Source organism: Bufo bufo, chromosome 2 (genome assembly GCF_905171765.1).
Source record: "Bufo bufo chromosome 2, aBufBuf1.1, whole genome shotgun sequence".
NCBI classification, from domain to species: domain Eukaryota; kingdom Metazoa; phylum Chordata; class Amphibia; order Anura; family Bufonidae; genus Bufo; species Bufo bufo.
In genome coordinates, this window is record NC_053390.1 from 552863445 (window position 1) to 552880162 (window position 16718).

The 16718-nt window shown below is 43.6% G+C and overlaps 1 protein-coding gene across 4 annotated transcripts in view; it reads left to right on the forward strand.

The window, feature by feature from the left end:
• SLC4A4 (solute carrier family 4 member 4) overlaps positions 1–16718 on the forward strand; it is a 283730-nt gene that overhangs the window by 36450 nt on the left and 230562 nt on the right. For 3 of the 4 annotated variants that reach the window (XM_040418121.1, XM_040418118.1, XM_040418119.1), the window contains exon 2: positions 3045–3118. In XM_040418121.1, coding sequence (XP_040274055.1) covers positions 3046–3118 — 73 coding nt within the window. In that variant the 5' untranslated portion in view covers position 3045. Of the gene's footprint in view, positions 1–3044; positions 3119–16718 lie in introns of those variants that run through there. The other variant, XM_040418120.1, reaches the window with a different exon arrangement.

The window sequence follows — 16718 nt, forward strand, 5'->3', positions numbered from 1 at the left end:
GGCCGAAATGGATTAGGCCCATTTTCGGCTGATATTTTCGGCCGCCGGAATTTCGGTGCACCCCTACTGGGGAGCAATCATTAGGAGAAATAAAATGGCTGCCGTCCTATTAGTGCACACAGAACCTGTCCTAATCACACAGAAGGACAAGTTACTTCACAACACTGAGCTAAGGAGCCGCTTCATCCTCCTCTCTGCTCTGCTTGTCAGGGATTATCATCCTGAATACAGTTTAATATGATCTTCAGATGAATCTCTGTAGGAATGGAGTTCATGAGGAGACATGAAGTACAGAGAGGAGGTGGGGATGTGGCTGTATCCTGCTATGTGATTAGGACAGGTTTTGTGTGTACTAGTAGGACGGCAGCCATTTTATTTCTCATAATGATCCCCAGACAAAATGAGTCAATATAACTAATGAAAGATATTTGGAAATATATTTATAATAAAGTAATATTTATGTTTTTTCATTTTCTTAATTCCTGGAGCACCCCTTTAAAAAGGACCTGTCACCACAAAATGCAGTGCAATCTGGAGACAGCATTTTATAGAGCAGGAGGAGGTGAGCAGATTAATATATAGTTTTCTGGAAAAAGATTCAATAAAACCTTTATATCTTTGCTTTGTCTAACAGCTATTTGTACAGGAGGGAGGGGTTATCGGTGATTGATAGCATTGTGGGTATGTGTACATAGAGAGATAGCTTGTGTTGAGCTAATCGAAGTCCACGAAGTGGAATTTGATCCGAATTTCAGGCAAAATTTGATTTGTTGTGAAGCCGGATTTCTTTATGCTTCGTGGTAACTAATCGATTTTCCCTGAATAGCGGTACAAAATTAAAAAAAATCATGCTCATCTCATCCGTTTGAGCCGGCCACCGCCATCTTGATTGAGGATCCTGTGCAAAATCTTGTGAGCAATGACGTATGAGATCACCACACTGGCCGATGTGATCTCGGGCCGCACAAGATTTCACACTGTATGTTCAATCAAGATAGCGGCGGCTGGCTCGTCATGATCAAATGGATGAGGTAAGTAGGATTTTATAATTTTTTTTTTTACTTTACACTGTGTTATTACGGTCAGATACCGCAATCAGCTATGAACGTGGCATCTGAGGGGTACAATGAAGGCACAATCGCCTTTCCCTGTCATTGCACATGCTACTTACAAAGAAATGCGCTTCGTGATGATGCAGCCAAATCGAATTCTCCAAAACTTTGCTGATCTCCAAAGATACACCTTCCTTCTGTACCGATGAAAATGCAAATGTATAAAATAGACACAAAAATATATATATCAATCCGCTGGGCTTCTCCTGCTCTATAAAGGCTACTTTGACACTGGCGTTTTGGTTTCCGTTTGTGAGATCCGTTTCAGGGCTCTCACAAGCGGTCCAAAACGGATCAGTTTAGCCCCAATGCATTCTGAATGGATAAGGATCCGCTCAGAATGCATCAGTTTGCCTCCGTTCTGCCTCTATTCCGCTCTGGAGGCAGACACCAAAACACTGCTTGCAGCGTTTTGGTGTCCGCCTGATGATGCGGAGGCAAACGGATCCGTCCTGACACACAATGTAAGTCAATGGGGACGTATCCGTTTTCTATGACACAATATGACTTTCAATGGTGTTCAAGACGGATCTATCTTGGCTATGTTAAAGATAATACAAATGGATCCGTTCTGAACAGATACATGCGGTTGTATTATTGTAACGGATCCGTCTGTGCAGATCCATGACGGATCCGCACCAAACGCGAGTGTGAAAGTAGCCTTACATAGTGCTTTCAGATTGCACTGCATTTTGTGATAACAGATCCTCTTTAAAGGGGTATTCTCATCACATCCTAGTGATATGCCACCTCTGGGACCCGCACCTACAAGGAGAACGGAGCGGGGAGAGCTGTGGCTGGAGGACCCCGTAGTGGATGGTCCGTCAACCACCAAACGCTGCTCCCCGCTGCTCCCATACAAGTGAATAGGAGCACACCGCGCGGCCCCTGCCCCCATTCATTTCTATGGGGCAGCTCTGCTATTTTCGGCGCCCTCCATTAATTTTCAGTGCGCTCTCCATTCATTTTTCCCGCTCCGTTCTTGTTGTAAGTGTGGATCCCAGAGGTGGGACCTGCACCTATTAGACAATGGGGGCATATCCTAGCGATATGCCCCCATTGTATGTGATGGTAAAACCCCTTTCATGTTGACATTGGCTGTCATGATGCCTACTGCATAGACAGCAGATACACATTCCAATGATAGGATGTCCAGAACTGTGATCATTTAAGTTTCAAATCCCCCCCGTGGGTTCTTATTGAGGCCCCCCACTTATAATTGGAGGATAACAATATATGAGCGTATTGAAATCATTAAGGACAGTCCAAACCCAGTGAATACACTTATACCCATGGATTGTTCTGTGCTTAGGAACATTTAACTGTTTTGTGACTTTGGGCTACAGCTATAAATTGACAAATTCTTGAAAAGTGCCCGTGGATCTCCTGCACTGTTCTAACTGTGCTAGCTGGGCAACCCTGCCTAATCCTCAGATGTCAGCTTTCTGTCATCCTAGCACGTGATACAAATCGTGCCGCTCAGTACAGAAGTATTAAGACACTGGAGTAAGCCAGGCTTTCCTGCATGTGTGTGGACTGGAAGACCATACCTGAAATGCTCCCTGCATATCTTTTTCTGCTGCGTAAAGAAACCATGGACTACTACCGAGTATTTTTGGAAAAACTGAATTTGCAAGGAGTATAAGTGCAACTTAAAAAGGCATAAATGTCTTCTGACTGGGATTATGCTTTTGATATACCTGTCATCATCTCTAAAGCTCTCGGATTCCAATGACACTGGCCATCTTGATCATAAGGCCTTTTGAGGTGGACTTATTTGAGAGGGGTTCTAGAGACCAGAATCAGGAGAGAGTCCTCCTCCTATAATATGAGCAGCAGTGAACAGGTTAACCTGCCTAAGAGTAGGGGCTTGTCCGGAAGTTTGCTCAAAGAGAGGTCTCAGCATTCTTTTTTTCTGTTTTACCACTACAGGATGGAGGATGAAGCAGTTCTGGACAGAGGGGCTTCATTCGTGAAGCATGTCTGTGATGCAGAGGAGGTGGAAGGTAAGAACAAAAATCAAGTTTTGATGATTGAGGTTATGTATTCATATTTAGGGTTGGGAAGCAAGATTTCCCCTAATATGGGGCAATTGAAGAACTCCTCATAGGGTTTTTTTTTTTTTTACCTTACTCTGGTTTAACACAGTAGGATTATGGGTTAAATTTAATGGACCTTTGTCTACAATCTAATCAACTATGTAACAACTTGCATGTCAAAATGTAGTGATACCATTAAGTTAAAGAGCACCCCCAAAAAATTTGAGTATGAATTTTAAATGCTATTCAGATGATACATACTGTATATGAGTTTTTGGAAAAATGGGATGACAGCTATTAAGGTGCCATTGCAGCGCACATGTGGGTGGTGATCTCAAGAATTTAGCTTTAGTGCTATTGGCTATGGAGGACTATTGGCTTCCATTAAAATTTGTTAAGCATATTCATTCCAATGTTTGATAATTGCTAAAGAGATAATGAGTGTTCACACTATGGTCCTCCCAAATAAAAAGGTGATTGTGGAATCCAGACAGCAGGACCTTTGATATCAATTTTTTGCTAGGAGACCTAAGTGACAAAGGCGGGTTGATTGAGCTGGGACATCTAAAGTAAGACTTTCATTAGTAAAGATGGGGCATGATGGCCGTTAACAGGGTTCTCCTTTATGTAAACATTGATGACCTATCCTTAGTTTCATGTGGCACCCTCACCAGTGGGCACTGTAAAAGAGGTCAGACCCTCACCTATCAAGATGGCCTATAAAAAGTTATAGAAACTAATTTTAACTTGCCACAATGGTCAGCACAATATAATACAAAATGTTAAGAAATAATATAAAAACAGTAACAACCTAGATTTGATGTCATCAAATATATATATTCAGGTTTATGACCCCCAAGTTTTGTTCTAAAGATTATTACTTTTCATCTGACAACCTAGTTTTACTTACCTGACATTTTCGAAAGCGGATTTAAGACATATCTTGGGTAGCCTGTGGCTTGCCTCCATACAGAACACATTGGCTTCTCCTTCATAAAACACAGTAAAGAGTCAATAAGAGTTTAGGCAAAAAGGTAACATAAAAGGGTGGACACCTTGTGAAACATATAGTAGATATATGACAGTGAGGAAAGGGATTCACAATTTTATGGAGGAGATGCATATCTTTAAAAAGAAAATAAAGCTGTTCTTAAGCAGTTCTTAAGGCTGGGATCATCTGGCCCAGATAAGTTGACGAAGCTCTTTTGATTAACACAGGCATTTTAGCATCTAATTTCATGGTTTGAAAATAACAGCAAGAAAACACTGATAGATTTTCTACTGATAGCAAACATTTAGCATGAGGCAAATGTCACCTGCATTGTACCATCTTGAAGTGGTTTTCCCATTCTAGTATAGTGAAGGCCTCTTCATTGTTTACATGTGGCTGTCTCATTGCACAGCGTCTACTTAGTAGAGATGGTGAAGGAGACTTCTGCCTCAAGCTCCACAGATCTGATATTGATGACCTATTCATACGTATTTATTTTCATGTGATGTAGGACCTACTGTAAGTGAAACTGATAGTGTATGAAAAAGTCCAAAGAAATCATCCAGATAAGTTGTCTGCAAACTGTTTTTGTTAATCACAACTCAAGAAGGTCCAAAACTGGGTGCGTGGGTCTTCCCAGCCGCATTATTGTTTCATGGAAAACAGAAGATTTATGAAACGAAGAAACCTGACAACTATATTGTCCATAGCAACCAATCACAACGCGGCCTTCATTGCACATTCTACTCTTGAAAAATGAAAGCTGCCCCATGATTGGTTGCTATGAATGACAGTGTATCTTTTAGATAACATTTAGATACCTCAACAATGGGTTCAGTTTTAATCAATAGTTGCACAGATTTATGTATGATTGACCATTTAAACAACATACCCTGTACTAGAAAGTCACTGTAATTCTAGTCTTAAAAGGGTTGTCCCATCTGGACATATTTGGCATATTAATAGGCTGAAACCCACTCCCATGGAAAGAATGGGGCCTCACCATGAATAGAGAGCATCTCCAATTATTTTAAAGAATCCAATATCAGTGAATGGAGAGGACAGCATGCAAGTGTGTCATGTTCTCCACCCATAAGAGGACCCCGTTTTTGAGTTAGGAGCTGGTCCCAGAAGTGGGACCCACATCTATCAGACATTTTTGGCATATCCTATCAACATGCCATAAATGTCCACATGGGATGTCTCTCATATCTCCAGACCCATCATGCTAACAATTATTTTTACTTGTGGTTCATTGTTGATGCATTTTAATTTTGTGCTTAAAGAGGACCTTTCACCACAATAAAACCTCTAAACTAACTATACAGACGCGTAGAGCGACGCCCAGGGATCCCCCTGCACTTACTGTTATACCTGGGCGCCGCTCCGTTCTCTGGTTATAGCCTCTGGTATCTTCATAGTTAGGCTCCACCCAGGGGAACCTGCCGGCGTCTCATTCTTCCATGCTGTAGCGCTGGCCAATCGCAGCGCTCAGCTCATAGCCTGAGAGAAAAAAAAAACTCTCAGGCTATGAGCTGAGCGCTGCGATTGGCCAGCGCTACAGCATAGGAGAAAGAGACGCCTGGAGGTTCCCCTAGGTGGAGCCTAACTATGAAGATACTGGAGGCTATAACCAGAGAACGGAGCGGCTCCCGGGGATAACAGTAAGTGCAGGGAGATCCCTGGGCGCCGCTCTACACGTCTGTATAGGTAGTTTAGAGGTTTTATTATGGTGAAAGGTCCTCTTATATGTGTGAAACCATTAGACAATCCTTTTAGTAAAAGGTTGTTATATGAATTCTGATAAAAGCCCTCATGTTGAAATGTAGTTTTATGAATGATATTTAACCAGTGAATGTGATGTCCTCTTGGACATATCACTTAGGCCGTATTGTTTTGTTTTCCAGTTGCCAGGGCCTTATGTAAAATTAGTTATGAAAACCTATTACTATAGTGTTGTCCCATCAGCTTAAAGGGGTTGTTTCACTTCAGCAAGTGGCATTTATTGTGTAGAGAAAATAAATTTTCCCTTTTGCCCCGTCCTAATATATGTCCATGAGGCCAAATAATGGTTCCATTTGGTTCCCTTATATATGACGAATAAAATTGTCCTATCGACAGGACTATTTTTTCCATCAAGTGTAACAGAAACAAACAGAAACGTTATTTGGCCCCATAGAGTAGACATGTAGTAGGATAGAGAAAAATGGAGGGCCTCTTAACCCCTTTCCGACTGCCATACGGCTATATACGTGCTATCTGCACATGCCCCATGCAGCTAGCACGTATACACACATGCTGGCAACGCTTTATTCCCAGCAGGAGCAGGTCGGGTCCCGGCTGACAGACAAAGCAGGGACCCTGAGAAGAAGACAGGAGCGGTTTATTACTGCTTCTGCCTTCTCCTGTGCTGGCAGGAGAGCGGTACCTGAGCACATTGTGAAGGGAGCAGGAAGCAGCAGTGCAGCTTCCTCTGTTAGTCCCGGCGGTCACGTGACCGCCGGGGGTGTCTGGAGCAGGAGCAGAGCTGCAGGGTCTAAGGAGACCCTGATCAGTTCTGCCTGTCTGTAATGCTCCCACAGGGGGCTGTTTTGTCCTGTGGATGCCCTAGTTACAGTGGAAACAGTGAAAAAAAAGTAAAAAAAAATAAAAAGTCAGTGCCTCCAGAAGTCTTTTAATGACCTCCTGGGGGACGTATTATAAGTAAAAAATAAATATATAAATAAAAAAAAAATTAAAACAAATGTAAAAATTAATAAATTAAAAATGCAGTCGCTAACAGAAACCGTCACCATAGTCGCCCCGTTCTCTCAAACCTATAATGTTATATATGAAAACGATCGTCACAAAATAGGGAACCCATTGCAATAATTAACTTTTGTGTCCGTTTTAATATTTAAGAAATGAAAAGCTATAGTTAAAACAAAAATTACTTTTTAATAATAATTAGCGGTTTCCCTCCAAATTAAACCTAAAAAAAAATAAAAAATCTAAAAAAACATTTTATTAAAAACCCTTAAGTAAAAAAAAAATTTAAATCGCCAAAAATTTTTTCAAAGTCAAACAAATAAAAATGCTATGGTCACTAAACCACCATGTGCACAAAATGACAAAAAGTTTCCTGGACATTCAGGCTTTTTTTGGCCCGGTCATGAAAGGGTTAAAGGCTTCCGTTTTGCATTCCGTCCTAAAACTCTGTCATAACAGAACTTATAACGGAATTCAATAACGCTGATGCGAACCCGCCCTAAGGCTCCATTCACACGTCCGCAAATGGGTCCGCATACGTTCCGCAATTTTGCGGAACGGGTGCAGACCCATTCATTTTCTACGGGGACGGAATGGATGCGGACAGCACACAGTGTGCTGTCCGCATTCGCATTTGCGGAGCGCGGCCCCAATCTTCAGGTCCGCAGCTCCGTAAAAGATAGAACATGTCCTATTCTTGTCCGCAGCTTGCGGACAAGAATAGGCATTTCTATAGGGGTGCCAGGCGGGTGTGTTGCGGATCCGCAATTTGCGGGTCCGCAACACACCACGGACGTGTGAATGGAGCCTAAGGCTGAGTTCACATCACCGTTTAGCTTTCTATTCTTCTGATCCATCAGAAGAAGAGAGAGAGAAAAAAGAAACAAGATCCTGTCGAAAAAAACGGATCCTGTTGCATCAGTTGTCATCCTTTTGAGCCATTTCCTGCATGCAGTACTTTTTTCCCCCGTCTAAAAAAACAGATCTCAGGTGGAAATGGCTCAAACGGGTGACAACTGATGCAACAGGATCCGTTTTTTCACAAGATCCTTCTGGTGGATCAGAAGAACGGAAAGCTAAATGGTGATATGAACTTGGCCTAAGTAGGACAGAAAAATTGGAAAAAGAGCAAACAGCAGGTTGTGCTATACAAATACCTTTTACTGAATAAGGCCTCATGCACACGACCGTTGCTTGGCCATTTCGTGCATTGAGGACTGCAATTTGTGGTCTCCAATGCACGGGCACTATCCGCGTGGCTGCTGCGACGGATCCAGACCCATTCAACTTAAATAGGTCTGTGATCCGTCCACACCGCAAAAAAAAGATTGTGTCTGTATCCATGATGCGGGGTGCACGCGGCTGTGCCCGCGGGCCGCAATACAGGCACGGCCGGGCAATGGCCATGTGCATGAGGCCTAACTCAGTGGCTATACTAAATTTTTAATTATAAGCAATTATAAAAGTATTCAGATCCAGGTGCTGGTTTGAAAATGTAGAATATTTTTTGTGGGACAACCCCTTTACTATACAGTCCTGATCAAAAGTTTAAGACCACTTGAAAAATGGCAAAAAATCATATTTAGCATGGCTGGATCTTAACAAGGTTCCAAGTAGAGCTTCAACATGCAACAAGAAGAAATTGGAGTGAGACAAAACATTTTTTGAGCATTCAATTTAATGAAAACAACGAATAAACTAAAACAGGCTGTTTTTCAGCTGATCAAAAGTTTAGGACCACACCTCCAAAAAAAAAAACCTTCCAACTGCCAAACTTCCAAACAGTAAATCCAACTTCCAAACATGAACTCAGTAATGAGTAGCTCCGCCATTATTGTTTATCACTTCCAAAATTCGTTTCGGCATGCTTGATGCAAGCGTTTCCATGAGGTGAGTGGGAACATTTCTCCAACTGGTGAAGACGGCCGCACGAAGGCCATCTAATGTCTGGAACTGTTGTCCATTTTTGTAAACTTCCCTTGCCATCCATCCCCAAAGGTTCTCAATTGGATTTAGATCAGGGGAACATGCAGGATGGGCCAAAAGAGTGATGTTATTCTCCTGGAAGAAGTCCCTTGCCCTGCGGGCATTGTGTACTGTAGCGTTGTCCTGTTGAAAAACCCAGTCGTTACCACACAGACGAGGGCCCTCAGTTATGGGGAATGCTCTCTGCAACATCTGGACATAGCCTGCGGCCGTTTGATGCCCCTGCACTTCCTGAAGCTCCATTGTTCCACTGAAGGAAAAAGCACCCCAGACCATTATGGCGCCCCCTCCACTGTGGCACGTAGAAAACATCTCAGGTGGGATCTTTACTTTTTAACAGAGGGTGGGGTGATTCCCTCTATATGAGCTTGCAGCACCACCCTGTAACTACTAAGGAGTGAGCCACTACAACCCACTACTATTTTCTGGGATCTGCTTGTCATGCCAGTAACGTTTGAAACCATCAAGGTTCCATTTTTTCTCATCAGAGAATAAAACTTTCTTCCACCTTTTAAATGTCTCATGTTTGGTGCTCTCTTGCAAAGTCCAAACGAGCAGTTCTGTGGCGTTCAAGGAGACGAGGTCTTTGAAGACTTTTTTTGTTTTTGAAGCCCTTCAGTCTCAGATGCCGTCTGATGGTTATGGGGCTGCAGTCAGCACCAGTAAGGGCCTTAATTTGGGTCGAGGATCGTCCAGTGTCTTGATGGACAGCCAATTAGATCCTCTGGCTCAGTGCTGATGAATTTTTTTTGGTTCTTCCACTTGACTTTCTTGTTTCATAACCCTCAGGATCATTTAAGAAATTCCAAATGACTGTTTTACTGCGTCCCACCTCAGCAGCGATGGCGCGCTGTGAGAGACCCTGCTTATGCAGTTCAACAACCCGACCACCTTCAAAAAGGGAGAGTTTTTTTGCCTTTGCCATCACAACGTGTGACTACCTGACAGAAAATGACAATGAATCCACATCTTTGCACAGATTTGGCCTGAAAAACAGCCTGTTTCAGTTTAATCGTTATTTTCAATTAATTGAATGCTCAAAAAAATTATTTGTCTCACTCTCATTTCTTCTTGTTGCATGTTGAAGCTCTACTTGGAACCTTGTTAAGATCCAACAATGTCAAATATGATTTTTTTGCCATTTTTCAAGTGGTCTTAAACTTTTGATCAGGACTGTACTAAGGACACCTTCTTCAGGTTCCTGCACAGTACATACATGGAGGTAGCTATCCTGGTGTCCAAAGAAGCTGTTAGTCCTATTGCAGGTAAAGAACAGTACAGGACATTTAGTACTGTATTGTACTGTAGAGTGGCGCTAGGCGCTACTAGGATTGGTTGGACCGCTGCAGATGGGCATTGCATTTGGCATAGTAAGTTAAATGTGAGGTTGATGGCCACAGAAACACCATTTTTATTGGACATACAGTATTGTATACTGAGGCCTGCACAATGTACGGTATAAGGCCTATTGCACACGACCGTATGGCTTTTTCAGTATTTTGCGGTCCGCAAAAAACAGATCCGCAAAAAATACAGAAGAAGTCTGTGTGCATTCAGTATTTTGCGGAACGGAACAGCTGGCCCCTGATAGAACAGTACTATCCTTGTCTGTTATGTGGACAATAAGGCCTCTTGCACACGAAAGTTTTTTTTGCCGTTTAGGTTCCATTTTTTGCGTTCCGTATATGGGCCGTATAAGGAACCATTCATTTCAATGTATCCGCAAAAAAAACTGAAGGTACTCCGTATGCCTTCCGTTTCCGTATTTCCGTTTTTCAGTTCCGTTTAAAGATAGAACATGTCCAATTATTGTCCGCATAACGGACAAGGATAGTACTGTTCTATCAGGGGCCAACTGTTCCGTTCCGCAAAAAACAAATCGCACACAGACGTCATCTGTATTTTTTGCAGACCGCAAAATACTGAAAAAGCCATACGGTCGTGTGCAAGAGGCCTAATAGAACATGTTCTCTCTTTGAACAGAACGGAAATACGGAAACGGAATGAATACAGAGTACATTCAGGTTTTTCTGCGGACCCATTGAAATTAATGGTTTTGTATACGGACCATGTACGGAACGCAAAAAACGGAACGTAAACTGAAAAAATAAAACAGTCGTGTGCATGAGGCGGAGTGGAGTATCACAGACACTGAGGCTGGGTTCACACGCGTTTTTGTCGCGCGTTTTTATGCGCGTTTTTTGCAATAGTAAACGCGCGTTTGACGCTCGTTTGTGTGATTGACTGCAGTGTCCTATGGCCACAAACGCGCGTCAAAACGCCCCAAAGAAGCTCAAGAACTTGTTTGAGCGTAGGGCGTTTTTCAGCGTGTTCAAACGCGCTGTAAAACGCTCAAGTGAGAACCAGGGCCATAGGGAAGCATTGGTTTTCATGTGTTGAGCGTTTTACAGCGCGTTTGAACGCGCTGTAAAACGCTCAAGTGTGAACCCAGCCTAACCCTAAGTTCACACCTGAGCGTTTTACAGCGCGTTCAAACGCGCTGTAAAACGCTCAACACATGAAAACCAATGCTTCCCTATGGGAATGGTTCTCACCTGGGCGTTTTACAGCGCGTACGATCGCGCTGTAAAACGCCTGACGCATAATCAAGTTCTTGAGCTTCTTTGGGGCGTTTTGACGCGCGTTTGTGGCCATAGGACACTGCAGTCAATCACACAAACGCGCGTCAAACGCGCGTTTATTATCGCAAAAAACGCGCATAAAAACGCGCGACAAAAACGCGCGTTAAACGCGCATATCAATTACGCTCAGGTCTGAACCCAGCCTTATGATATATGACCGCCACATACTTCTGCTGAATGTGCAGCTGGTGTATAGACCTCACTGTGTGAATGAATGCTGACTGCTGTAGTAGGAGGGACAGACAGCTGCCATTACTAACTTCAGGTCAACGTAGTTGACAGAGAAATGCGGATACAGTTGGAGGAAATAGCTGCGGGGGAATTTCAAGGCGTCTATGTCAACCGAAGGAAATCTTAGTAACTGATGAACATTATATTGATGAGAAACAGCATATATAATTCATGCATTCAGCCAAGCAGAAAAACAGCCTAAAAACTGTTTTCTAGCTGTATGGTAATATTGCTTTATGCAGTGCAGTTTGTAGGTAAAATATCTCTCAGGGCGAGGGTCAAAAAAAAACTCCCCCCCCCCCTCAAAACTGCTCGATGTAAAAAATGTGTCACCACATTGCACGGACGGTCACAGTGACGCACCCACTGTCCCACAGACTCAGGCTCTCACTCACAGCAGGCTTCTTTCTCAGCACTGCTCCGGGCGGGCGGTAACAGGCAGGCAGTGCGGGCGGCGGTGCTCACCTCACTCACTGTACGTCACGCGGCGCATGACGTACAGTGAGTGAGCGCCGCTGCCCGCAGAGCCTGCCTGTGGGGGGACATTATTTTTAATAAGGATCACTATGGACATTATTTAGAATGGAGGCTGCTGTGGGTGTCATTATAACTGTATGATGTCTGATAGGCCTAGTCCTGAGTTATATTACCCTGCCCTGTATAATAATGTACCCTGATACCCCTTAGTTATATTACCCCAGCGGGGTAATATAACTAAGGGGTATCAGGGATGGGTACATTATTATACAGGGCAGGGTAATATAACTCAGGACTAGGCCTATCAGACATCATACAGTTATAATGACACCCACAGCAGCCTCCATTCTAAATAATGTCCATAGTGATCCTTATTAAACTTAACACAGTGACAGTGGCCCCCATTTTCATGTCTCCCACAGTGGCCCCCGTCCCCCATTGTAATTAATGCTCCCCCACACAGACCATCACTCGCCTCACAGCAGGCTTCTTTTCAGCTTCAGCACTGCTCAGGGGCTCAGGGCGGGCGGTAACAGGCAGGCAGTGCGGCGCTCACTCACTCACTGTACGTCACGCGCCTGCGCCGCCTAGTGGGAGGAGCAGGCGCGTGATGTCAGTAAGTGCACGTACCGGAGCTGAGTGACTGGACTCGGTAGTACGTACGGGCACTGTCTGAAGAGTGAGAGGACTCGGCACTCGGGCGCAGGGCAGGCGAGATCTCAGAGGGAGGGAGCCAGGGCGCACGGCAGAGAAACGACAAGAGGGCGCCCCTGCCGGCGCCCCCCTTATGACAGCGCCCCGGGCGTATATCTGTCGCAGATTGCGGCCCAAAGGTTATTTGCCGGGCCGCAAGGCGTAGAAAATGGTCTAAATTTAGGCCAGCAAGGAAGCTGGTTTACATTTATACCGGCGGAGGATGTGCCATAGTTATGTAGAGGCCTGTGCCGGTACATAACTTCAGCGGATCCACCGCCAGCGCGAGGGGTTATTCAGACCAGCGTCTAAATGCCGGTCTTAATAAATGACACCCTTTGTGTTTCAGTTTCTGCACCATTTTCATAATAAATGTTTGCTGTCAGTGAATAAGGACAAAATAATAATAATAATAATAATAATAATAATAAATGTAGTAGTAGATCCATTGCTGCCACTTTGGTTGTACCAGCCGAACCTCAAGCTCTGGGCCATTTTTACCATTGGAGGGAGTATGTCACCATGACGGTAATGTTTAATCTACAGGTACCATGTTATAGAGCAGGAGGATATATAGTTTTATGGGGAAAGATTCAGTAGAACTTGTCATTTATACATTTAAATCCTTTCTATGCTTAGGAGTCCGGTAGGCGGTCCTACTCAGTGACTGACAGCCTTCTCTGCATGAGCATGCACACAGAGATAGCTGTCAATCACTGACTAGGACCGCCCACTGGACTCCTAAGCATAGAATTAGCAATATAAAAGTATAAATTACATGTTATAATGAACGTATCCCCACAAATCTATATATCAATCTGCTCATCTCCTCCTGCTCTATAACATGCTGCAATTAAACACAATTTTTAATGTCACAGGTTTCTTTTAATGTGACACATATGTATTACCCATAGCGACATGTAATCACACAGTATAAAATCGCAGTGCTGCGCTACTACATCGCACCTAATAGTCAATGCGTTTGACGTGACAGTTTGCAGAAATCCAGTGTGTGACTGTGAACGCTTCATCCTAATATTACGTGACTATAAGTCGCCATGTAGTCCTAGCCTAAGTGTCATGGGTTGGCAGTTCCTGACTGTCCTGGGAATACATTATTGAACTGGGGCCCATGCAGTTTCAATTAAAAGCATGCTCACAAATGAACACGTTTATAAAGCCTGTTCACTTCTCCTAAATGCATATGCAAGGACTACAGCTGTGAGGCAGCATTTAAAGGGGTTCTCCGGGAATTATTTAAAATGGCTGCCAGTAACCTGTTCTAGAATATGGTTAGGACTGGTTGCCACCACTTTTAGAGCTGCCTAGGTGGGAGGGGACATGGCCTCACTACACACTACACTGCTCAACAATAGATGGTAATGATGTGATTCTGCCTATGATATGGCATCATGGCTGAGCAGCCTGACAGGAACACTCACCAATGTGTAGTATATGCAAGTGCTGGTGTATAGTGTGTAGTGACGCTCTCCAACCCTCACCCCATAGACAGCTCTGCAAGTAGAGGCAACCAGCCCTGCTCACATTCTAGGACAGATTGCTGGCAGCCATTTTAAATCATTACCCTTTAATGTCCAGCATCGGGTGCCTTTCTTTTACTACTACTGTGATGGCGACCCTCAACCTAAACTCCAGACTGGAAGCTTGTTCCTACACTGTGCTTAGTTAACAAAGGATTGCCTCGCAGTATCAAACATTGTAGCAAGCTAAGTTAAATGTTAGGGCTGCATGGGTCTTAGAGGGGTTGTCCAGGATCGTATCTATCCTGAGAACAGGCCATCACTGTCTAATTTGCGGGGGTCTGACATCCCTCACCCGGCCGATAAGCTGTTCTGCAGTAGCTTCGGCGCCAGAAGTCCGTGCCAGAAATCCTGGACAAGCCCTTTAAATCTGTAAGGAATTAAACTAAAAAAATATACAAGAGAGTAGACTTCTCTTTTATGACTCCACTATCTACATAAACCATTACATAAGGAACGCTTAACATTTGGGGCCATTAGTCACGAGAACGCAGTGAATATGAATACACAGATTTCCTCGGCTCGGTATCCAGTGTAGATGCTATTTCTGCACAACATTTCCTACAGTGCATCTCGGTATAAGTAAGATAATGTAATTACTGAATATTAGGTCGTGCTTTCTGGAAATGCTAACATAATGAATAATCCATATTGCATTAGGCCTTTCTTTCGCTTTGGTAAAATGTATTTACCAGTAGCCACGTCTATTAACTCCTTCATTAAAAAGGGAGTCATTAGCGAATTGCTCACATACACGCAGAGAGTTTTCTCATGATAAAATACTTGTGCATCAGGCACATTTCAGGCCGATTTATGAAACGATCACAGTTGCCCATAGCAACCAATCACAGCATAGCTTTCCTTTTCAAGAGCACTATGAGAAATGAAAGCTGTGCTGTGATTGGTTGCTAATAGCAAGAACCCTTCGGCACTTGGTAGAGCTTTGCTGTTTTTTTGCCTTACTTTGTATCAGGTTTGCAGGATAACACTGAAAAAGGCCTATTGCACACGACCGTATGGCTTTTTCAGTGATTTGCGGTCCGTTTTTCATGTATCCGTTGTTCCGTTTTTTGTTTCCGTTGTGTTTCCGTTTCTGTTCCGTTTTTCCGTATGGCATATACAGTATACAGTAATTACATAGAAAAAATTGGGCTGGGCATAACATTTTCAATAGATGGTTCCGCAAAAACGGAACGGATACGGAAGACATACGGATGCATTTCCGTATGTGGTCCGTTTTTTTTGCGGACCCATTGACTTGAATGGAGCCACGGAACGTGATTTGCGGGCAATAATAGGACATGTTCTATGTTAAAACGGAACGGAAAAACGGAAATACGGAAACGGAATGCATACGGAGTACATTCAGTTTTTTTTGCGTAACCATTGAAATGAATGGTTCCGTATACGGACCGTATACGGAACGCAAAAAACGGCCAGTAAACGGGGAAAAATAACGGTCGTGTGCAGGAGGCCAAAGCTATACGGTCAAGTGCAATAGGCCTTAGGCCCCTTTCACAGGGGCGAGTATTCCGCGCGGATGCGATGCGTGAGGTGAACGCATTGCACCTGCACTGAATACCGACCCATTTATTTCTATGGGGCTGTTTACATGAGCGGTGATTTTCACGCATCACTTGTGCGTTGAGTGAAAATCGCAGCATGCTCTATATTCTGCGTTTTTCACACAACGCAGGCCCCATAGAAATGAATGGGGTTGCGTGAAAATCGCAAGCATCCGCAAGCAAGTGCGGATGTGGTGCGATTTTCACGCATGGTTGCTAGGAGACGATCGGGATGGAGACCCGATCATTATTATTTTCCCTTATAACATGGTTATAAGGGAAAATAATAGCATTCTGAATACAGAATGCATAGTAAAACAGCGCTGGAGGGGTTAAAAAAAATAATAATAATCATTTAACTCACCTTAGTCCACTTGATCGCGTAGCCCAGCATCTGCTTCTGTCCCCTTTACTGAATAGGACCTGTGGTAAGCATTAATTATAGTTCAAGGACCTGTGATGACGTCACTCCGGTCATCACATGGTACGTCACATGATCTTTTACCATGGTGAACGATCATGTGATGACCGGAGTGACGTCATCACAGGTCCTTGAACTATAATTAATGCTCACCACAGGTCCTATTCAGTAAAGGGGACAGAAGCAGATGCCGGGCTACGCGATCAAGTGGATTAAGGTGAGTTAAATGATTTTTTATTTTTTTTAACCCCTCCAGCGCTGTTTTACTATGC